The sequence below is a fragment of the Carassius auratus genome, unplaced genomic scaffold, assembly GCF_003368295.1.
Source record: "Carassius auratus strain Wakin unplaced genomic scaffold, ASM336829v1 scaf_tig00215781, whole genome shotgun sequence".
In the NCBI taxonomy this organism is placed as follows: domain Eukaryota; kingdom Metazoa; phylum Chordata; class Actinopteri; order Cypriniformes; family Cyprinidae; genus Carassius; species Carassius auratus.
In genome coordinates this window covers 137,287-162,299 of record NW_020528242.1, presented here as the reverse complement: position 1 = coordinate 162,299, position 25,013 = coordinate 137,287, and the positions used below count along the sequence as shown (strand labels likewise).

Here is a 25,013-nt window from a genome sequence, read left to right as displayed (position 1 = left end):
TCTATTTCTAAATGTAGAAGAAATATATATTTTTTTTCATTCATACTGCAGAACTGCAATTATTATATTTTCATTCACAGACCAAAATTAACCAGGATATATATATATATATATATATATATATATATATATATATATAAACTACAATAATACAAATGTAAAGGTATGGTAGCTGTGATTTCCCTCCAAGTTCATGCTCCTGTTTGTTCACCAAGTGACATGCATCATACTACAAAAAAAATGGGGCAGGTTTGCACACTGCCAGCTCATGTTTCTGGGACAACATTACAGATGGTAAGACATTGGAAACTTGGCAATTATTTCATATTTGCTTTTCTTATTTGAAGCAAAAAGGTCCAAATCCAAGCATATTGGAGAATTTGCTTTAAATTACATTGATGTTTGTTTTTGAGTATGAATATCAGTATGTATGCCAGTCTCCTGTTCAAAGATTACCAAACTTTTTTGTAAGACTCATAAACAACCAATGGTGTTTCCATTTAATTTGTAAATTGAAGGAATGTATTTGCTATTCTAATTCTTAGTGTATATAAAACCAATTCAGTTTAACGTGGATCATTTGGAGTCATTTACAATGATTGGTCAGGTGTGTATACAAAACAGAATATGCATTTTCGAAGTAATTTGTTGTTCTTTTTATTTGTCCATATTTACAGATATAAACATTCACAACTTAAGGTACCTAATCCTGGCAGCAAAGAATCAAAACTGTATCAATGATATAAAAAAATACTATGAAAGTCTCAAATAAAAAAAAGTGGGCAAGAGCTTTAACTGCCTTGGTGCCAAACAGAACCTTATGCTTTAGTTTCAGAGGGTAAGAGATCGAGAATGGAGGCAAAGGACTTTGGCCTCTCTAGAACCACCACAGGCTTCAAGAACTGAAGTTGTTTTATAGCTTGGTCCCCACAGCCCCCTAAAGCTCTCTCCAAAATCAGACGAAGATTCTGGATAGAGGTACACTCTCCTTTAGACATCAAGTGCCTCAGAGGGGATGAGCGAATCTTGCGGCTTCGAGAGATTGGTGCTCCTCTTTGAGTATTCTCCTTAACAGAGCAGTTCCGTCTGAATAAATCATGGCGGCGAGGTGGATCAGGTCTGAGACAAGGATTAGTAACCACTGCAGTCCATGGATTTTCAAATTTAATCTCCTCCTCTTTATCTTTAATGAACTTCAAGAATGACGACTCAAAGCCCATAGGTTTGTAATTTCCAATGTCAAAAGCTCGTGGGGATAGACTGTGCATTACAGGATCCTTTGGGATGGGTGAAAGAGGAACTTGGGGTGGTTCAGAGAGTTCATTCTTCCGTCTGAGGGGCTGCCGAGTTGGGGTGGGAACTGATATGGAAACGGTAGAAGGAATGTTAATAGATTTACTGTCTTTGCCAGAGGGTTCAAGTGAGCTTTCATCAACAGCAATTCTGAGGGTAGATGGTGGAGAGAGGTCAAGGGGTGGAGGGCGAATAAGGGGAGGTGCTGTTAACTCCGACTCTGACCTGTCTTTGTGCCTAGGACTCTCCTCAGAAACGGGTTCTTCAGTCTGCCCACTTGACTTCGGAGAGCCATAGAGCAAATCCTCAGCACCAATAAGCAAACTTCTGTCGGGCAGTGGCTCCCCTGAAATCTCAATCACTTTCTGCCCCTTTGATTCGGTTTTGATAGAATGGAGACTCATTGGGAGTGATGGGCCACCTGAGGGCACAGGTTCAGACTGATACTCCATTTTGAGGACGCCATTTGGAATTCTGGTTAAATCAGGGATAGCAGACACAGCAGATTTCTTTTGTATTATCTCCTCTAACTTTTCAGCAGTGTAACATAATTTGTCCTTATTTTCAGTCAACTTTTTGCGTTTAAATTTGTGAACCCTAATATAATGTCGATTCAAACTATGCATGCTCATGACTACAGAGTCACAATTCTGTACCATGCAAGGGAATGCCACAGGAAGGCAGCGGTCCTGACACATCTGCAAAGCCTCCTCACGTGTTCGGAGGACAATCAGGTCAAATCCTTTTTTTCGTTTGATTTTTAGGTTCTTAGGCACTTCGTCCAGCTCCTCCTCTGCAGTTTCTTCAATTGACTGAAAGTTCTCATCAGACCCAGAAATTTCCTGATCCTTTAGGCAGCATCTCAAAGGTTGCTTGAGAGGCAACTTTTGAGAATCTTTCAATGACTGGGAAGAAGGGGAGATTATTAACTTTGTTTGACATCCACTGTTTGACTCATCTTTTTTAGGTGTACTCTGGAGACGCACCACAAGGGAATCAGAAGGATCACAGTGCCTATATAACACATGCTTTTTATAGCTTGATTTAAACTCATTTGCAGATGTAGCAGCTGGATTAAGAGGAGTCTGGTTCTGGTGAAACTGACTTGTGTGACGCAAGAGGCTGCTGTTGAGATGGTAGGACTCATTGCAGTTAGCATAGGTACACTTGAACCTCGGTATAGGCTCCTCTGATGAAGCCATCTGTCTTTTTGTAATGTTCTTAGACTTGCAGGGCATTTTTGATGTAATTTTCTTTTTGTTAAAGTTGTGCTCTCTACGGTAGTGTTTAGTAAGACTGGACAAGTTGTTAAACTGCTTACTGCATCCTTTGTGTTCACATGGGAAGCACAACTGTGAGCGGTTATAGTGATGCACCAACTGAAGGTGGCCAACAAGGGCATTCTGATTATTGAAGGCAGCATTGCAATTTTTATGGACGCAGTGAAAGGGTTTATTGTATTTAGTGAGAATGTAGCTCAGATTCCCTTTTGCTACCAAACGGCGACTTCCCCTAACATCAACATTTGAGTGTTTTACATCAGCATCAGTTTCAGAAGGGACTTGGATTTTCACTTCGGCTTTAGCTTGTCCATTTTTCCTACTAAGTTTGCTCTTCCATAACCGATAATCTTGTTTTTGGCATTTCAGTTGCCACATGTGTTTTTCTCGTCTTTGGGTTTTAGCATCATCCATCTTCAAAGACTTCTTCCTGTTCCTCACCTTAGATGATGACACCACAGATTCTTTATTAACTAGCCTTCTTTTAAAAAAGCAGCTCATCTGCTCAACAACAGATTTGTTTATGTGATGCATTTGTATATAGTGGATTCTCAATTCTTTTTTGTTTCTGTAGCTCTTGGAGCAGAGATGGCACTTGAAAGGCTTGAATGTTTGAGATTGAAACACCTCCATCTCTTTCACCTTTTCCTCAGAGTAAGCATGAATCTTAATGTAGTGCTGCATTAAAGCACGACTAGTAACACTCTGGTAGTGGCAACTTTTAGCTTCGCAGGTGTAAGGTTTCGTTGTGGCCTGCACAAGGAACTCGCTATGTGGTTGATTGTCCTTCAAGACAGAATTTTCAGTGTCTTTAGGATTGAACCTTTGAGACTGAAACACCTCCATCTGTTTAACCTTCTCCTCAGAGTAACCATGAATTTTAATGTAGTGCTGCATTAAAGCACAACTGGTATGGCTCTGGTAGTGACAGCTTTTGGCTTCGCAGGTGTAAGGCTTGGTTGAGGGCTCGCTTTGAAGTTGCACTTTCTCTGAGTCTTTAATGTTGTCACGTGTTTGTGGCGAATCCGGCTTGCTTGGCAGCTTCTTTGAATCACTACTTGATACTTGAGCTCTCACCTCATTTTTGTTGTTAGCTGCTTTGGCAGGTGACCTTGCTTTTAAGGTGGGTGTACAAGTGCTCTGTGAATTACGGATAGTATATCTGGTTCTTGGAGAATTAAGGCTTAGTTGATTCAATCCAAGCATGATCTCAGTCAGTGCTGCCCCAAGTTCCACATTTGAAATGGTTGCGTCACAATCTATGGACTCTGGAGCAGGTGAGGGAACCTTTTCGTGATTAGATTCCTCTGTAGATGACCTTCTTAGAGCGTTATCCTGACCACTTTTTTGCAATTCTTTGGCTTGAGTCTTAGAATGCTTTGCTTGTACTTTCTGATCCTCCTCATTTAATTCATCTGGATGAGCAATTCTCAAGTGCTTCTGAAGTTCTCTTGTGGTAGTAAAAGTCCTCCCACAACTTTTTAAGCCACACGTAAATTTTCTACCATCAAAGCAGACAGCGACACATGTCAACGAGACCTTAGAGTCACTGTTAACCAAAAGCTGTGAAGAACTTGAACCTTTTGTGATGCCCTTCTCTACTTCCACCTTTGACCCAGAGCTTTCCATAACTGGGAGCAAGAGTTTTCTTTTAATTTTTCTCTGTGTCTCAAAGTCTTTCTCTGTAAAGGTGATGCCATGGGTTGCCAAGTGCTGAAGAAATTCTTTGCGAGAGTAGAAAAAGTTCTTGCAACCTGGGCTGGTGCAAGTGTAAGCAGCATCACGGAAGTGCTGTGCCTCATGGTGGTAGAGCTGCCCAAGGTCACCATAGGAGAAACTGCAGCCTTTCAGCTCACAGCCATAGGACAAATGGAACCCATGGCTATGTTTATGTGATATAAGTTCATTGGTGGTGTCAAAACGGGCACCGCAACCTTTGACTACACAAATGTAGGGAAGATCTCCATAATGGACCCAGCGGTGCTGGCGATGGTGATAGGGAGTCATGAAGGTCTTCCGGCAGAAAGTGCACTTCTCCCGACGGTCTTTCATTTCAAGATAATGTTTCAAACTGGGATCTTCACTATCATGTTCATTTTTGATGTGCACACCCAAATATTTGAAGAGTTTAAAATTTCTTGAGCAGTTACTGGCTGGACACTGGTAAACATCACGATCCTGTAACTTATAGTGTGTTTTAATGTAGTCAAATGTAATGTAGTCATTTTCTACTTCATTATCAGGCACACTGGCAGCTTTTTCTAATATATGTTCTAATACAACAGGGTCATGGGTAGACTGATAGTACATGGCAAGAGAAGGGTCCAAAGGAATTTGACCCGGCTCTAACTCATCAAAACTATCCTCCTTGAAATATTGTTTTGGGTCCACCTTCTTCTTCACTTTTTTCTTTTTCCAGTGACCCTCTGCAGAAAATTGAATGTGTTTTTTGGAGTGTGGCTCAAACTCCTTTTTACTTTTAAACTTTTGTAGACACACAGGGCATGTCCACACATCATCTTTCATGTGTTTTCTGGCATGCTGACAGATTCGTGTCTCCACCACTTCTTTCTGGCATATCTGACAGACATATTTCTTCTTCTCATGCTCAGATCTCTTAGAGACATCTTCTGAGTCTTTTTGCCCCTTTCTGGTTTCTGTTTTTTCCACTGTCTGCTCTTGCTTATTAGTGCTAAATACATTAATCTCAGAATCACCTTCTTCCTCCTTCCCAACCTCTTCATTCAAAACTTCTCCAACATTACACAGCTCCTCAGGTACTGCTACATTCTCTACTTCTTCCTCAGGTTCCAGTCCCAGTAATTGAATGCAGGAGCGCTTCAATGTCTTCCAGTCCCAGAATTCAGGGTCAAAGGGCCAATGTGCTTTCAGAGAAAGTAGCAGCTCACAACGCAGGGAATTTGGGACAATGGCATTTTCCTCATCATATTTTTGATCAGGGCGTGTGTAGAGCTCCTCAAGAACATCAAAGGCTTCCTGAACAGGACATAAGAGGAATTCTGTGAGCTGACAAGCCCGTATAACCTCCAGATCATCAGGGAGGAGACAGGCAACAGCTTTGCAGACCATTGTTTTTGCATCTACATCTTGATTTGGAAGCCGAAGAGCCTTCACGCACAATTCAACTGAAACTGCTAGGCCAAGCAGCATTGCCTGAAAAAAAATGCAATAGACACAAAGTTAGGAACAGCTTAGCATACATTAAAAGAAATAACATGGGAGGAAACAGGTCTATTCACCTCTGTCTGAATTACACGAATGAGGAAAAGGAGATGGTAGATAGTCCTGGCAATGGCTCCAAACTGGAGGCACCGTTCAATAAATGATTCAAGGGACACATCAATTCTCCTCTGCAGTTTGCTCCAGACGAGGGTTAACTCCCTGAAAAAAAACCACAGGAAAAAATTAACTTCATTAGAGATGGCATTCACATGGAAATCTAGATCTCATTTACACATGGTATTAGCATTATCCCCAGTGATCACTTCACAAGTGAACAAAGCTAAATACAAGTACAAAGAAAGTCCAGTGTATTTTGATTATAACAGGTATACCAGGAACAGTCCAAGTTGTCCTGCTGTAGCTGCTGTGTAAAATAAGTGGTGCACAGAATGAAGGCTGTGCTCTCTTCTCCCTCAGCATCCATGTTACAAATAATGTCCAGGACATCTTTTGCATCTATTCTAGAAATCTTACAAAGCAAGGGAGATATAGAAAAAGAATGTAGTTTATTAACAAAACATATCATGTGTGATTTATCTGCCAATCGTTAAAGAAATCTGGGAACTTTACCTCTAAAATTGCTTCCTCACTAGGCAGCAGTTGGCACAGTTGAGAGACAAATGTTTGGCGAAAAGTAGACTGGTTAGGCAGGAGGCTACAGTTAGCACAGGCTTTGTTTAGGATCAGCGCTTTCTCTACCTCCCCTACTTTCTCCAGGTGTTTAATGCGCATTTCCATGAAACCTTCTCCCTCCAAAGAAAGATACGCATTCACTGTTTTAGAGGAAGACAATGATAAGTAAACAGCTGACCGTGTCTCACAGCAGATATCAACACTGTATTAATGTCGGTCTTTAGATAATACATACATTATCTGGTAAAAATTAATAAAATGTCAGCCTGTCAACATAGCGGATTAAACCAACAACAAAAGTTTCAATCAATCTCTATATGAAAGCAGTGACATGCAAAACTTGTTTACATTTATTGTGGGAATAAAGAGCAATATTAATATGGTGTTACTCACCTTCATCTGGGTCTGTTGACTGACAGGTAAGAAGTGAGACGAGGACAGGATTATTCCAAGCTCCACCTTCACCTGTGATGTTCAGCAGGGCATGCAAATCTGTGCTGCCATACTGCAGCATGGCCTCATGGGCCGCCTGAACAAAGAGTCAGACCACAACAGACCTGAATTAGATTCTCTATGAGGTATTGTCAAGAGGAAAATGAGAAACAAGAGACCAAAAAATGCAGATGAGCTGAAGACCGCTGTCAAAGAAACCTGGGCTTCCACACCACCTCAGCAGTGCCACGAACTGATCACCTCCATGTCACGCCGAATTGAGGGAGTAATTAAAGCAAAAGGAGCCCCTACCAAGTATTGAGTACATGTACAGTAAGTGAACATACTTTCAAGAAGGCCAACAACTCAAAAATGTTTTTTTTTTTTTTAAATTGGTCTTGTGAATTATTCTAATTTGTTGAGATTTAATTGAGAGTGAATTGGTGTTATTAAATGTGAGCCAAAATCATCACAATTAAAAGAACCAAAGACTTATTAAACTTCTTCAGTCTGTGTGCAATTAATTTATTTAATACAAGAGTTTCACAATTTGAGTTGAATTATTGAAATAAATGAACTTTTCCACGACATTCTAATTTATTGAGCTTTACCTGTATGTGCATCTGCGAGATAGAACAGGAGATAGAAAGCATGATTTCAATACATAAAAAAAGATGGAAAACATGGAAATAGTGTGTCATTTTCTTTGCCCTATTGTTTGTTATATTTATTTGCTCAATGTATTCTGGGGCTTTAGTTCTTTTAATGTTGTAGGTAGTCTAAAGTATAACAAAAATATACATCTCTTCATTGTGTTCAGGCCCCCCAGGATGAGCGAGCACATGTAAATCCGTCCCTGGTCCATGAACACCACTACAGACTGTCTTTCATCTGTGACAATGGTCTTCAATAGGGGGCCTGGCAATTATGGTTTGACCGCTAAAAAAAGATTCCCCTAATCTCCACAATAAGATTTTTTACCTCTTAGGATCCAGAAAATTTAATTATGCCTCTTTGGTTCAGTAAAAATGTAACTTTTGATCTATAATCACACAATAAATTCAACTTTGATCTTACCTGAACTGAACCATGGAACTGCAGCCATGCTTCCAAAGGTATATCATTTTGAGGCACTGATAACAACAATTCAAGGCAACTCCTGCAGACGATCGCAACATTTGGAAAAAATAAATCATTAAAAACTACATGATCAGTTGCAGCAGCAAAAAAACTGGACATAATTTTGTTTTTACAAATGTTTGTGTAAAGAATTAAATGACGGTTACAAATAAATTATGGATATTCATTTTATACCTTTATATATTAGCATTCTAAAAATAGCACTTACAATGCAAGTCTTTTGAGCACAAGGGCAACATTTGGGGAGTCGTCTGTGAGATGCGGCCTGGCAGCAGCAAAACAGTTAATTGACAGACAGTAGACCTCCAAAAGAGCCAATCCATGTTCCACTGAATTCCTGCTTCCAGCGTAATGCATTAGAGCCTACAAGAATAAGTGAAATTAACAAGATCATTAAAAAAAAAAAAAAAAAAAAGCTATTTTAACACCACACATATATGATCTCCTGTACTTTTATTTGCGAGTCAAGTGCAATTTACTGCTCTTTAGAGGTCTAACATATTTTAAAATACACTAACAAAGGGCTGCGCGTACTCTAACCATTTTACAAATTCTGAGCAGATGAACACTACCGTTCAAAAGTTTAGGGACAGTATGATTTTTATTATTATTCAAAAGGACCCATTACATTTTTCAAATGTAAAAGTTTTTAAAATATTACAATAGATTAACACATCACAATTTCCAAAGGAGCATGCGACTCTGAAGACTGGAGAGGATGTTTTTTTTTTTTTTTTTTTTTTTTTTTTTTAACAGTTATTTTAAATTGTATTAATATTCACAACATTATTGTTTTGCTGCATTTTGATCCCTGAATGCAGCTTTGGTGAGTAAGTATAAGAGACTTTGGTCAAAAACATAAAAAAAAAAAAAAAATCAAATAAAATCTTCTGAGGGCTGGTTAATTATGCTCAAGAAACAAGACAAAGGTGGATGAGGCTTGACTTCTGCAAAGAGTCGACAAGGGTCTTTTGAGAGCCTGGCTCTAACAGGTTAGCATGCTTTCTCTACCGCAAACCTACAGGTCCACACAAGGGAGGATGTGAGGAGAAACCCCTGATACATCACTTCCACAGTACTCCATCTGTGCTGAGGCGCACTGATTGGACCATAGGGATAACTACAGCACAGAGCAACTCCAGATAACCTCATATACACATGCAAACTCCCCGTTCACAAACCTCAAGCCTAGAGGATGTTAAATCCCAGCTGATATCTTATTATAGACAGAGGAAATGTCATGCCATATTTAACCTATAAAACTAAGATTAGGTGAGCTCCCTCTGGGTAATTGGGTATAGCCCTGTTAAGCAGATTTACCCTGGATCTTGAGGAAGAAATATTTATATATGCCTAGTCTAAATAATAAAACACACTGCAGGACATTGCAATCTGCAGTTTCGCAAGACTGTACTATTGACCTCACTGGGTCAACAGTACAGTAGCATATCAGTAGCAGTTCCGTTCAAGGTTTATAGCAAGCAGCAAACTTGTTTCAACTTGTTTTCAACCAAAACATGGCTGCTCTGGTGAAAACTAAGAACTCCTTCCCGCTTCACAAACATCTGTCCATGGGTTAAGTTTCAATCAGAAAGAAGAACCCATGATGCACACATAAGGAGTGAAAAACCAGTTTATTAATACAATTTTTAGAAAATTATCAAATATATTCCAAGGCGGGTTAAGGTAGGGTGTGGCATATGGCATCTGTCAGGATTGAGACTGGCTAGAGTGGTTGCCAGAGCAACACTGATGCTGAGGAAGGGGCAGAGCTGAGGTTTTAAATGTTGTCTGTCAAACCTAAATGGGTCCTTTAGGTTCCCAATGGGATATTGTTAATGTGCTTGTTATGACCAAATTACAAGTGCAGCACCAACACTGAAAGACAAGCATTATTATGGTGTTATGGGGACATAAAAATTGTCTTTGTTTAACTGATGTGTGTTGTCACAAATAACAGTTATTCACCGAACAATGATAAAAACCTCACCAAAATGCAGATAAAATGCAACAAAGTTACATTGCAAAAAAATGTACTTTCAAAGTGAAAAGAGGCCCCACACTTAACATTCCTGAAAAAGTTACACTTCTTTTTAGAATTTAGATCCAGATTGTTTGTGCTATACAAAGTTCGATTCAGGAGTCTGAAAGCAGTTCACATTGAATTTGTGAAATACATGCAAACATTCCAAAATTTCAAGGGCCATTTTAAAATGAATCGAACAGAGGCCAGTTCGATGGTAGTATGGCTTGTTTATAACACAAATTGGAACACAGTGCACTCTCATTAAACTTAAGAATTGTATCTAACAAATCTGCTGTAATGTACAATATAAACAATGACATATCTCCACCATGTGTCATTGTTAATATTGTATGAATATGACAGAACAAGGAGCATATACACTTACGTAAAAAAAAATGTAGGGCCATCAAATTTTAAAAAGGTCTCTTATGCGCACCAAGGCTGATCATAAGACAGTAAAAACAGTAATGCTGTAATAATTTCAAATAACTGTTTACCATTCTAATATTTTAAATATAATTTATTTCTGTGATGGCAAATCTGAACTTTCAGCAGCCATTACTGCAGTCTTCAGTGTCACAAGATCCTTCAGAAAGCATTCATATATGCTGATTTAGCACACAGAAACATTTATCATCAGTGTAACCATTTTTGAGTTTTTTAGGATTCTTTAATAAATATAAGAATATAATTTTTTGAATTTAATTGAATTAGTAATCTTTTGTAACACGGTAAATGGCTTTACTGTAACTTTTGATCAATTTAATGTGTCTTACTGGACACAAGTACTCATTTCTTTCAAAATAAAGGAACTGTACTACTACTACAGTCAAATGCAACTCAATGTGATTCCTTAAGCAGACAAAATGAAGGCTTGAGGGTTCAACGGGACTGTGATGAAAGTACAGTACAGTAGATTTAAAAAATGTGATTAATCTATTTTGTAGTAAAAAGATTAAATTAATAGGGCTGGAATTTCTCTCTCTCTCTATATACAAACTATTTATGTGTAGCTGAATTAAATCAATAATAATGTTTAGTGTTGCCATAAAGTTTACTGAACACAAACAAGTATTGTTCACTGGCTGTTAACTTTGACAGAAAATACAATTACTCTTAACATTCAAAACGGCCCTAACCATCATCAATACTACATGATTATATTCAAGTGGGCTGATTCCATAAAAACAACATGGTGTGAATGAAAATTAAACCCAATCATAACTAAAAATAGATCCGAGTGTGAATGCAACGAGAACTGGGTCTCTTAAAATGGGTCTGAGTTTGGATTCAAGCATGCAAACACTCCAAAGCTTGATTAGTAGTGACACGTGACCGAGGGGCATCAAAGTTAGTAGAGCCCGAGTACAGAACACAACCGAGCCCCACCCAACTAACGCACTGTGGACCCCCTCTTCAAGATATACCTGTTCCAAAAATGCATGGAAATCCCGTTCCAAAAAGGCCGTCTGAACCGATTCTTGAACGTGGTTTTAAAGACCACAGACACACACCATAAACTGAGGGCAAGGGAAGCCGTGCAACACGCTATACAGTATCAGCTAGCTAACACAACCAGCTTGCTACTTGAAATTGCCAACTTAAAGCTTGCAAAGCCTCAAAATTTGCTGGGTATAGGGCGTGCATGCCAACACAATTGGCTTTCGATAGTTTTGGGTTTGCATGGCTCACTAAACGGCCAACACGTCGAGAAAACATCCACGCATGGTTGGTCGCAGTCTCAACTTGCATCTTGGTCGGCTAACGCGAGCCACCACAGCTCGTTACATATAAACAATTCGCATACATGCTGCGCGTACCTGGCAGAAGTTATTGCAATACTCCGTAGACGATTCTTCAGAAACGTCTTGCTGCCGAAGCTCGGCTTCGAGTTGCTGAAAGGTGGCTTGCAGACCCTCCATGGCGAAAAATGTGTCCTCGTCGAGCAGCAGGCTCTGTCGGCCCCTTAAATCGAGCTCCGCTTCTGCGTTCTCATCCGCCATGTTCAGTGGCATCCACGGCGCGTACGCACACATGCAGTCATGTGACGGAGAAGGGCCTCCTGCTCCAGGTGGGACTCCCTCTGCAACGTTCACTCACACACAGCACGTTGACTCCCCTTGCTTTGGATATTTGCTTTTCACAAATACAGGTGTTTTTTTTTTTTTTTACAGAATGAGGTGCTTTTATAGGCTATATACTTTATGACAAAAGATGGCAAAAAATAGACTAAATTCCTTAAAAATGAAGGACAATGAATATTATATTTCTGGTGATTAATATTATTTCAAAATTATTTTACAACAGTGAACTGGAAAAAAATAGTGATATTATTTTAATCGGGGGTAGGGTTACAGATGCATTAATGCACAAGCATTAACTAGCTTATTTTTCTTGGTAAGCTCATAAAAATAATAAAATATAAAACATACTTTTTTTCTTTTTTTTTTAAGTTGTGTCCTGCTATTAGCTATGACTTACATATACGATTCTGTATTAGTCTAATGTAACAAAGGATTTTTTTTTTTTTTTTTTTTTTAGAATTTGTTTTTCTATTTTTTATATATATAAAAAACATGTAAATAAAACGTATGTTGTCTGCACCTGCTCCGTGCCGACAGGGGTCGGTAGATCACTGACTGTGACCTAGCAGAGTGATAATAAAGGTCTGGCTCCGGTTGCATGTTATTGGACACGGAACTCCGGATGAGCGTAGAAACTGGCAGTGAGAGCCAGTTTAACTTTACTTAGACGAGACGGGACGAGACGATACTTGTCCTCTCGCTGAACAGGATCGGTGCCCGTCATGATCATCCATAGCAGATAAGTGACGGTAAGAATAATGTTGTCGCTGTTGTCACTCCACTCAGATCACAGGACAAGAGCGTCTCCTAAACAATTCTATGACAACGTCGATGGGATTACTTACTTTATTATTACTCTTGTGGCTTAGTCCTGATAACTGTTATTCTGAGGTGGATTAGAAACCACACCGGCTGATGACAGTCACGTACTATAATACCAGAACAGATCTGACAGCTCGCGCAAAACACTTCCGCTAGTCGAGTGCACGTTAAAGAAATATTTATCTAAAAATGAAAGCGTTGTCATATTCATTTTCAGACTCAGATTTTTCCAAACATGTATGACTTTCATGGAATACAAAGGCTGAATGTCAAGGCAGAATGTTAGTCTCAGTCCTTTCACTGTCATTATATCAAAAGATGCGATGCACCTAAATAGTGGCTGTCAGGTTGTCAATTTTACCTCTATTGAAATTTTTACCCCTGTCCGATTAACAGCCCTTTTTGTGTTCCAAAGACAAAAACATATATAATCTATGCAATTCAAATAATCTGTATTTAATGTTTATTTATAATGTTATTCTTTGTTATTATATACTGTTTATTCCTCTGTATTTAGAAATGAAACAGGAGGGCGAAAGACTCCTGGTTTGCATTATTGTGGTATCTAGTTGTCTGCCCTGTAGCATGACCCAGGAGTCACGAGTCATTTATGCATTGCCTTATTTGTCTTCTGCTTCTACATATTTCAGTCAAAACACTTGTTAAGTAACCGTCAGGTTACTCCCATATGGCACAGTCCTACAATCATTTGGCTAAAATTATGCAGATAATCTAATGCATGGGTTTGGCCATTCCAGTGATTTTTGTGAGGACAAGTGTTACTGCTACAGCATACAATACCATTCTGGATAATTATGCTTTTAATGTTGTTGCAACCATTTTGAAGAGTCCATAAAGAAATTATTATTTTGATATTTTAAGTGGATTTTAGAACACATATTGTAGTTCATGTCATGCATATAGCCACAAGATACATGTTTCTATGTGAGTTTTATGGTGTGATTAACCCAGTAACTTTGTTTTGGTAAGCCTTTTTCTGCAAGCATCTGAGAAAACAGTGCGTCTGATTTTGCTCCCTTGGTGACGTGGCAAAGGGATCTCTTATTAATATAACCGCACCTTAATCTTTAAGTTTCCACTCAAGGTGTTGTCATTTTGATTTTGCAAGCAACAAAGGTTTACCAATTGTAATGGCACGGTGAAAGTTTGAGCAAAACATGCAAACTTAGAGTCCCAGCCTCAGAGGAGACAAGAGAGCAGTGGAATTAATGATTTATTTACTGTATATAGCTGCTGCCACACAGACATAAAACCTTCACAGACATAATCGACTGTTTTTGTAACTCGTGTGTTTTTAACGTAAACTTGTGTGTGAGTAAGAATTTAGTTTGGAAAAGGGGCGGGGAGCAGTAGCTCATTTGCATTTAAAGAGACAGGCATGAAAAACAGGCATTTTCAAAATTATATAATATCTGTGGGGTATTTTGAGCTGAAACTTTACAGACACATTCTAGGGCCACCAGAGATTTATATTACACAAAGGTGACATATTATGCCCCTTTTTACATTAAGTCGACAAGTGTATAATGAGCCTTTACTATTCAAGTCTGTTTTTTCAGTAAAAAACTAAATTACTGTAAAAAAAAAAAAAAAAAAAAAAAAAAAAGGTTTTGTAAAATAATAATAAAGTAGGATTCCCCAAGGTCATGGACAACCTTGATTTTCAGTTTTCAGTCATGGGTATTAATGATTTCTTGACCATTATTAAAAAAGTCATAGAATTTCTACAGTGAATGTAATTGTTTACTATTTATGTAAGAAATTATTTCTTGTGAGTGTATTACCTATGGTTATAAAAATGACTGAAAAATTCATTGTGTAATAGGTTCATACTTTGAATGGCTTTTGGAACATATTTATTCTCAGCATAAACTTAAATGTTTCTGTTTCAGAAAAGCATAGGCTGGTTAATCTCAGCTGTCTTTCATGGGTGTAGAAAAATACCCTCTAAACTAGTATTGTGTATTGTTGCTGGACAACACTATTCTAGTTGTTTTCAATTGAAAGTTGTTTTTAATGTTGGATTAGGCTTAATCTTTGTTTCTTTATGTTTGGAAAAGTTTTTGTCCTTTAATGTTTGGTCTCCAGCTCTGAGTCTGTGCTGTTTGTCTGAGGGCACAAAGGAAGTGGATTGGGTTTCCTCATCAGTTTACACTCCCTTCCAAGAGCACATATCAACGTTTACACAGTGTGCATGTGTATATGAGCGTGTCTGTTTGCATGAGGCAAACTCAGTACTCTAGTATGTGGGCTAGTAGGCAAAATATTTCAAATCATAAATGCCTGAAGTGTGCTTGTGTAAAAGACTTCTGTAGGGAGATTTGCACACTGTCGTTTTCCAGAATCAAAGAGCATCTGTGCAAGTTACTTTTAGTTATGAGTAGGCAGAAAAACATCATCTTGCACACAAACACACACACTCAAACCGCAGTATATGCTACTGTTCAAAAGTTTGTGGTCAGTAAGATGTATTTTTTTACTTATTTGAGATGAAATAAATGAATGCTTTTATTCAGGAAGGATGAATTAAATTGATCAAAAGTGATGGCAACATTTTTTTAATTGTTTCTTTTTGAAACAACTGTATCTATTCATGAAAGAGCCCTGACATTTTTTTTCAAGGTTTCCACACAAATATTAAGCAAAACAAGCGAAATTAACATTTTTGATAATAAGAAATGTTTCTTTAGCACCAAATCAGCATATTCTGAAGGATCATGTGCCATTGAAGACTGGAGTAAATACTGCTGAAATGCATCTTTGCCATCCAAAAAAAAACTACATTGAAAAAAAAATATTAAAATAGAAAATAGTTTTAAAATTGTAATTATTTCCGTGATTTTGATCAAATAAATGTATTCTTTTTGAACATAAGAGATTTATGGGCCTCAAATGTTTGAATGGTAGTGTAGTGTAGAGTATGTAGGTTACTGTGTGACCTAATTTAGTTTTTCCCCAAGTCAGATTACTAACAGTGTCCATTAGATCATCATGCCTCATGCATGATGCTGATACAGGCCTTTGTCATTGGAACTGTTATGTAAAACAAGAAAGGGAGGCAAAAGGATAAAGTGTTTGAAAAACTAATGGTGTTTGAGTCTTTCAGTGCTCACTGAAATGTAATTGAGGGCATTGCATTGATATTGATAAATCATTAATATCAATGCTCGGTCTCTGAGCTGTTAATGCTCTACAAGTTTAACTTGAGTCCTAGAATTGTTATCCAGCTGTCACCTGATTATAATTTTGTTTAAACTGAGTGTAGATCAGCTAGCTGTGTAAAACAGTACAGATTTTTGCAACTTGACAAACTTGCTTTCACTTTCACAATTGTGACTGTGTTAGAAACTTTCATAAACAAGGAAACGTGAACCTACTTGAAACTCATGTAAGGTGAATTTGCACATGACCACAATTATTGATTTTCCTCATTGCACCACAGTTGTACTTTACACCAGGTTAATGAGTCTACAGACCATCGGTTAAATATTAGTAGCTGTATACTTTTACCATCGTGTGAGACATGTCAGATCCTTTGAGGTTTAAGGACTAGTCAATAATTGCAAGTTATGTTAGTGCCGATATCCGCGTGGACAGCCAACATTGTGCTTCAGATGTTTCGAGTTCGAGTCCCGGTTCATTGACCTTTCCTGATCCTGCCCCCTCACTCTCTCTTCCTGCTTCCTGTCAGCTCTACAGTGTCCTATTATAATAAAGTAAAAAACAACAAAAATTAATCTTTAAACTAAAACAATAATTTCAAGTCATTTCACTGCTCATGCACAAGCTAAAAAGTCATGTTACTCTTTGCAGCTTTCTTTAAACCGTGCCCTAGATTTAGCCCATGAAAGAGGGGTCACATCTAAAGTGCTGGTAAATAATAAATGGGCTGCTCTCTGATCCAGCAGTGCTGACTACTTCAGCCTGAAGCCTTTCACAAGGTTTTTTTTTTATTTATATATTTTTTTACCATTGTATTATTCCTGCTTTTAGTGCTCAGTCATAAACTATACTACAAGACCTAACTGCCAAGGAGTGCACTATTATAAGTATTAAATATGTACTAAATTCAGATGAGGAAAAAAAACATAATGCTAATTGAAAAGAGTTGATAAAGTAATTTGAATGTTAAATTCATGTCTCAAACTTTCTCAAGTTTTCTGTAATTGTCTTTCTGTTTTATACATTTATTTTTCTCTAGGGGTGCATGTGGCCACAGGTGGCGCAAGAAGAGCATGGAGCCGGATGTCATCCAGCTGTACTCTTCCTCTCCTCCTCCACTGGATGAGGCTGGAGAGGAAGAAGAGGAGGATGAGTTTGGGGAGTTTGGGGGTTTTGATGGTGGAGGGATGTCCTCCAGTCTCTGTTTCTCAGAGCTCAACACGCTCACAACATTCAACCAATCAAACGCACTGGAGGACTCCCCACCTGACCTGTACATCAAATCCGTGCAGAACGTCACTGTATCGGGGAGTGGATGGGAAGACGAGAGAAAAATGGTAGGAGAATCAATCAGCAGTGTCGAGAAAACAGAGAAGGAATCGTCTGACATTCTCACAAATGGCATGATGTCCTCCAACCTACAAATGGAGGTCTCTACTGAAAATGGTCAGAACTCTACCTCGATACTTTCTGATGTCCAAAACAGCAACATGGGTGATGGACACAGCCTCAGTAATGGCTACAGTGGGTCTTGTGCAAATTCAGAGCAGGACAAAGCTCTTTCCATCTGCTTAGAAAGCACAGACACTGAGGAAAGCTCTAGACTGGATGTCAGTGTAGCTGATGTGTTAGAAAGAAACCGGTTAATTAACCAAATGGACAACATGTCAGACTCGAACAATCACTTATCGCTTAAAGAATCTGAACCTGGAGAGACAGAAACCATACTGGAGTCATGTAGTGACTCCCAGTCGTTTACTTCCTGTGGAGATGCACAAGAGGCTGAAGGTGAGCATGAACAAATGGAGAACTTTGTTGTATGTGGTGACGCAGGCTGTCTAGACGGGTCTGCGAACTGTGTAGATATAACTGAAACAGAGACGACCCCCTCACTGGATGTGGATGTAATCGCTGACACACAGAGCGGAGACACAAGGGAAATTCATGGATCATCTGTAAAAGCAGAGCTTCAAGTAGATGAGGAGCTTGAGACACCCATGGACTCCACAGCCGACGAGGATTTTGGAGATTTCAGAGATGCAACTCAGGGTTCAGACTTCAGCCGAACTGAATCTATCACCCAGGAAGGATTTCCTGAATTTGTCACTGCAATGTCCAGGTGCTCCACAGATGATGAGTTTGGTGACACGGACACCCTGAAGGACTTCAAGGACGACAATGAGCTGGCTGAGGTATCCGTGGATGATGAAGTAGCTTTTTGTTCAGAGTTGCCTCCTAGTGACAGTTTTGCTGACTTTAGTTCAGCTCCGTCTGGAGGAGTGGTGGTGGGAGGCGAGGACGGGTGGGCTGCATTTCGACCACCTGAAGCCACTGAAGAGGGTCAGGACTCATGGGCCACATTTGAGGATGAACAGAGTGCTTACCTGGGTAAAGAAGAACAAAATGATGAGACTTCATTAGCGCCCTCTAGCGACAACCTCCAGAGTAGCACTGTGAGTTGTTAGATGTTAATCACAGTCAAACATTTAAAATGTATGTAAGAAGTTTAAATGAACTGCAACCTGTGTTTTGTCTCCCTCACAGGCTGATTTCAGCTGCAAAATACAGCATCTCTTCAGAACCGCCTTCCCTTCAGACATCCGTCCTGAGGTCAGCGGGGTCACTGAGGTCTTGCCCCTCCACAAATTCCTACAGATTCACGATCCTCAGCAGCAAAGGGATACAAGTGGCTCTCAGGAGTCAGAGACTCATCTTGGGTACAAGCTTCTCAACTGTCAGGACTCATATACTGAATTTGCTTTCAAATGCAACACAATTCAGTTGATTTTATATCTCACAATTGTGACTTTCTTATTTTAAACTTTATCTCACAATTATCTGCACTAAACAGACTAGTGTTTAAATATGTCCTGTGTGTTTAGTTTGTGTATAGTTTCAGAGAAAGATATAAAGCTCATGGTTCTCTTTTATTTCTGCAGGAATGCATTAGCCATGTGGCGCCACCTTCAGGACATCCTCGGCTCTCATGGCCTCAAATACAAGTGGGCTGGTTCCCATAGCAACAAAATACTCCTGGATTGGCTAGGAATCAGGAATATTGTGAGTTCTTGAAAGTACAGACATGCAATATTGTTAATAACAAGTGCTTCTTCTCTGATGTGAAGTATATTGCTAGTTAGTGTACACTAAAACCAGACTGTCACAGGATTTAGAGCTGATTCTAATTATTTTTTATTTTATTTTTTTACTATTATTGATTTGACTTTTTCACCATCTTCTTATTCCTCTTGTAGTTGTTCACTGGAGATACAAAGCAGCCAGTGATCGTGCCTATGTTTGCTGCTGGACTGGTAAATAAAGTCCTAAACTTCACAAAAACATCCACTGCCATTCGAAAGTTTGCTGGCATGATGCTTTTGCTAAAGAACAATTTTAACAATTAAATATATATTTTATCATATACGTTTTGTTTTCACCAAACATCTGTCCCTTCTTCTTAGGGAATGCTGGAGCCCACCAAAGAGTCTCAAAAATCTCCAGCCTCCCCTGCACTTTCCCCTTTTGCTCCTGTGGAGAGTGGAAATATTCTATGCACTCAGGTGAAAAGTGCAGAAATACACATAGATATATAGATACAGATATATTAGTGATCTAATCTTCAGTCTTCATGTGTTATCCTGCAGGTGGTGTCCTCTTTGGCCATTAGTATTGATGGTATGTCTTTTCGCCGTGCCTCCTTCTCTAGAGTTCAAGAAAAAGCCACTTGCCACTCACGGCAGAAATCCTACTCCTGATGCTTTCCCGTTTATCCCTGTCTGAGCACTTCCTTCCTCTCTCATGACGCACTTTTCTTCTCTCCATTTTTCAAACTTCCTGTCCCCTCACAATTCACCCAACACTTAGGAAAGTTTCTCTCCTGGTACTTGTTTTATCAGTGTTGATTTAAAACAGGACCAACTTAGCATTAGCAGAACAATTTGAGAAGTAGCCATCAAAATCTTGTTTATAATCCAAAGAACGGGGAACTTTTTTTTCCCCCAGTTGTTTGTCTTTCTTCATGAAACGTTATTTAGTCAGCAAAGATATAAATCCATTCATCTTAGTTTCCCTTTTAAATGTTCATTTATATTTATATCTCACCTCTCTCCCCTCTTGTTCACTGTTAAAGTCCAGACTCTTGTCACAATGCTGTCCACACACAGAGAGGCTGAAATATACTACCTCAGACTAGAAGTATGCAGCTTCAACTGTGATTTATTACCTTGCCATTATATGCAAGATTTGAGATAAAGAGAATTATACCCATTATCAAGTTCTCATTTGTGTTGTGAAAATACAACCAAATTGGTTCCTGTGCACCAGCTACTCTAGGTTTGACTAAAAAAGAGATTGCAAATCTTTTTTGGAATAGCTGACCTTATTGCTGGTGCTTACTTGAAGCCATTGCACAGCTGGCCTTGTCTACAATTAAAGGGGAAGCACCACCACATTTTCAAAGATTTACATACAGTAAATATTTAATATTGTGAAGGTTTAATTTGGTAGTCATTTCTGTTATACAATCAGTGTAAATGTATAATTTTGGTTTCCCTCTTTTGATTTTATTTATACTGTCTCAAAATCCACTGTGACCAGCAGTGAAATATTCATCGATGCACTTTTTTGACCAAGTTTTCTTGCATACTGTGATATACCGCTTTTGCTTGATTTTAAGCAAATGTTATGGGTTCAAATACAATGCATAATGTTGATTACCACGGAAAATAATTTTGACTTCTCCCTTCTTTTTCTTATAAATGTTTTTTGCTTAAAATCACTTACAGTTTATTATGGCTGTATTGTTTTAGGGAATTGTGTATTTGAAGACCTTCTCCCAGTGCAGTTGCCTTAATATTTTGCTTTTTTATTGAAGATTGAGTCAGTTATTTTTAGAGATAAATAATTAGCATTATGCCACAAATTTTGTCAAGCTTAAATGAAGAAATACACAAAATTTCTTTAACCAAAATTATTGCCGCTGATTTTTTCTGTTAGGTTGCACCAAATTGTTATTAAATATATTAATAAACATATTATACTACAGTACTATAGTTTCTCTTTTCTCTTCATAGTCTGCTTTCATCTCCTGTCTTATTCTCTTCACTTTTTCTTGCCCTGTCGCTCCTAATTCAAATTTCCTGGAGATTATCTGCTGTTATACATGTACACTATTGTTCAGAAGTTTGGGGTTGGTAAGTTTTTTTTTGTTTGTTTGTTTCTTTTTTTCTTTTCTTTTTTTTTTAAGAAAATGCAGTAAACACCATTCAAAGTAACCGTTTCTATTTTAAAATATTCTTCGGGGTTACATGATCCTTCAGAAATCATTCTGATATGCTGATTTTGTTTAATAATATTTTCTTAATATCAATGTTAAAAACAGCTTCATATTTTGGTGGAAAACATGATCAATAAAATTCAGGATTCTTTGATAAATATAATGTTTGACTACATCTATTTAAAATATAAATCTTTTGTAACTATGTAGAAGTCTTTACTGTCTCTTTTAAACAATTTAATGCGTCCTTGCCGAATAAAAGTATTAATTAAAAAAATTGTACTGACCCAAAACGTTTGAATGGTAGTGCGTAAAATATTGTTAATATATTGTGGGTATGCTTAACAACTAACAACATACTGCCCTCCATGTTCTGCTGTCATGTGAAGCACTAGATGGTGGAATATCAGAGCTAAATTTGGACTATTTTGGCTCTGTGGAAGAATGTAGCTCAGATAGTGAAACTGACACTCCACTACCAGGTTAGAACAGAAAGGGTTTTTCTCAGAGAAGTGAGTGGTTTGCTGTGAAAGCTTCTTTCCTTCCTGTTCTCTTGTATCTGTGATTTCAAAATCAGTCTTTAGTGAAGCTTGTCATCTTTAGCATTTGTAGTCTAGTGTTCTGTCCTTGGCTTCCTCTCTCTGGACTTTCTCACAGCATCTGCCTCTGTGAGTATCTCTTTTTTTTCTTCCTTTAATCGAATACACTATTGAGTGATTTGCTTCTGTGTTTCTGGAAAATGATATTGAAAGGTAAAAATGATCTTTAAAATTTTTCTGAGATCCTGTTTACATAGTTACACTGTCATCACGATGAACTGTAAGTTTTAAGCATGACGGAAATGAAAACAATTTTTCTGTACATTTCATTATGTACAATATGTTTTAGGTGTTGATCCAGAGATATATGAACTGACTACAGCTAAAATGGAGAACACCACTGGTCGCAACATTGCAGATGCATTTACAAAACTCATGGAGTCTATGGAGAAAACCAGAACAACAGCCAGGTTAGAAATGTGCATGCATGAATACATACACTTTTGACATGATGAGCACAACTATATGGCTACTTTACAGCTAGAGAGGTTTAGAAAGGTCAAATAGGTTGTAAATGTGCTGCAATTACTGAGAAAAAGCTCATTCTTTCTGTGTGTTTGACAGGAAGCCAGAAAGAGATGAAAAGATAAGCGAAGAGGCAGCAAAAGTCATCTCTCTTCTCCCCGACCTATCCTTCATGCAGGCCAGGGTCCTAATGTTCCCCTCCATCCTAACTCCAGCAGCCTTCACATATGACTGAACACAGCTTCAGTCAGTCACCTTGCAGCCTCATCATTCATTGGTTTCAAAAAACAGCTCAAATCACTGTTTGATCCATTAAAAAAATTAATTACAAAAAAAAAATTACATTTAATGTAAAAATGTAATCTTTTAAAAACTGCCTATTCCTTCACTTCCACAGTTGTTAAATTTGTTTAAACTGGATTGAATTGTCCTGGAATATGTGAAAATGTTGCTGATGATTTTTCTTCAGCAGTAAAGACACTTTGTCTTTAATATACTGAGTATTTAGAATAGCATATTCACCTTTAATCTATGATATATTACTTGTTTGTTATGGTTTTTATTTTTGAGTGCAGTTTGTGAAAATGACACTTTTTAATCAATGAGGTGAAATGCAGAATTGCACATTTTAATACTTGAAACCAGAGACTGTAAATGAATACTGACCCCTGGTTGCTATACAGTATATATATATATATATATATATATATATATATATATATATATATATATATATATATATGAAATTATAAATATTTTAGTATGTGCTTTTCTTTTTTATTTCTCATTATTTTAAATGTCATTCAGTTCAGTGCTTTCTTTAATTGATATGTAACTACCTGTTTTTAGGCAGTTTTTCACCTTTATCTTCTAACCATCCTTACTTTTTTACTTCCTGTAAGTTTATTTATTTAGTTTTACCACAACTGACAAAAACACAAGAAGAGACTATATTATAATACAGTTTTGATCACTTCAGTAACTAAGGGAGATGCTTCTTTCGGCATGTCTGCTTTTTTAGTTGTGTTTTGGTTGTTTGTCTTATTATTGTACTGTCACTATTATTTTTAAGGTGGAGATTTCGCACAATCAGATATAATATGAAAATGACAGAAGTGCTATGACATCTTGAAGAAAAGATGTTTGTACTGTTTCTGTGAAGAAAAAAGTGTGTAAAGGAAGTAGTGTCTTTGTCTAATGTTTTAAATTGTATTTTAAAGTTCAACAACAATAAAAAGGCACAGAAACTAGTATTCTCTTTGGATGGTATTCTTTTCTCCTGTATGTTCACATTAGTGCAATATCAGTACTTTATCAATTTAAACTTTAGATATATGACTTTTCTTTTCACCTCTCTCCCATAGTTTTTCTGCGTATCTATGTCTCATGCAAATGAACATGTTTTTACTAATCACAGCTGTCTGAAGATACTCCTCTGAGGAAAAGACGCAAATTAGCTGAATAATATTTAAAGCTTATTAAACGTGGCCCCTAAGCCTGTACTACTGTACTTGCAGATACCATCACTCAGAAGCGGAACGAGAAATGACCGTTCGAATCGTTCTAAAGAGTCGGATCTTTTCATTTGAATCGGTTAAACTAGTTTAAAAAGCCAGTGAAATGAAAGTAAAAATTATAGCTTATCACTGCAGATAAGAAACACAGCTATAGTATTATTACAGTTCTAGTAGGCTATACAGCTTAGCAAAAACTACTTTAACCAAGAGGTTTTTCAAACAATTTTAATATTGATTTATTTTAAGACCAAATTCTTTTTAGCTTCTAATTCTAAATGACTTTTATATTTTATGTTCTATGTTTTATGTTTTATGTTCTGAATCATGGCTGCAACAAACTGATATTGGACACATGGAACTAAACTAAACACCCTTAGCATAATTAAAAAGTAATAAACAGCTTTTTGTGCCTATTTATAATGACTTTATTTGGACTCTTAAGAGCATGTACATATGCCACGCGATGGCGTAATTGCGGCAGGACGCAAAATAACTTCTGAATCGAGCTTGAACCAGTTTTTTAAAACGAACAGCTCAAAAGAATCGATTCGTGAAAATGAAACAGACTCCCCATAACTAGTGAACAGTTTCAACAGACCGCTTAAACCAAGAAAACATTTTGTTGCAATTGTAAGTTGTTATCACCGAGGGATTTATTTATTTAAGGTGTCTGTTGCATGTGTCTAGAAATGCAGCATTGAGACATCGTTATTTTGCCCACCTGTGTACCACTTTTGCTATGATTGCTATGGCTTTTTGAGCGACTTCCTAACTGTCCAATCACAGACATCTTCTGTATGGCTTCTCAGAATCGGATTGGTTAGTGAGGAGAGGCAGACCGCTCAGGGGGCGGGTCTTGTCAGTAAACTAATAGAAGAGACAAATAACACTCACCGCGACTGTTTCATCTGTCATGAAATAACGCTGCAGCCTGCGACAGTGAAGACGGTGTTTCACAAACGGACAGCTGGACTGTTGATTTAATCAACGTGATTTTTCTTCAAGGATTGTAAAGCCGCCT

The 25,013-nt window shown here is 37.9% G+C and overlaps 2 protein-coding genes across 3 annotated transcripts; one reads left to right on the top strand and one right to left on the bottom strand.

The window, feature by feature from the left end:
- Window positions 1–641: 641 nt before the first annotated feature.
- LOC113095735 (zinc finger protein Rlf-like) lies at window positions 642–12,197 on the bottom strand. The gene is made up of 8 exons (XM_026261088.1): window positions 11,868–12,197; window positions 8,230–8,384; window positions 7,959–8,040; window positions 6,843–6,978; window positions 6,387–6,589; window positions 6,149–6,285; window positions 5,834–5,975; window positions 642–5,747 (listed from the first exon to the last, which is right to left on the bottom strand). The coding sequence occupies exons 1-8, from the start codon at window positions 12,081–12,083 to the stop codon at window positions 819–821; spliced, it is 6,000 nt and encodes a 1,999-aa protein (XP_026116873.1). The 5' UTR covers window positions 12,084–12,197; the 3' UTR covers window positions 642–818.
- Window positions 12,198–12,692: 495 nt separating this feature from the next.
- LOC113095736 (aftiphilin-like) lies at window positions 12,693–23,726 on the top strand. 2 transcript variants are annotated; one of them, XM_026261089.1, is made up of 10 exons: window positions 12,693–12,880; window positions 17,176–18,589; window positions 18,681–18,853; window positions 19,076–19,196; window positions 19,391–19,447; window positions 19,598–19,696; window positions 19,781–19,811; window positions 21,801–21,893; window positions 22,300–22,420; window positions 22,575–23,726. In XM_026261089.1, exons 2-10 carry the CDS (start codon window positions 17,210–17,212, stop codon window positions 22,708–22,710), a joined length of 2,211 nt encoding a protein of 736 aa, XP_026116874.1. In that variant the 5' UTR covers window positions 12,693–12,880; window positions 17,176–17,209; the 3' UTR covers window positions 22,711–23,726. The 2 variants fall into 2 exon arrangements, with proteins under 2 accessions (XP_026116874.1, XP_026116876.1); XM_026261091.1 differs by lacking the exon at window positions 21,801–21,893 and having other exon boundaries at window positions 12,696–12,880.
- Window positions 23,727–25,013: the final 1,287 nt, after the last annotated feature.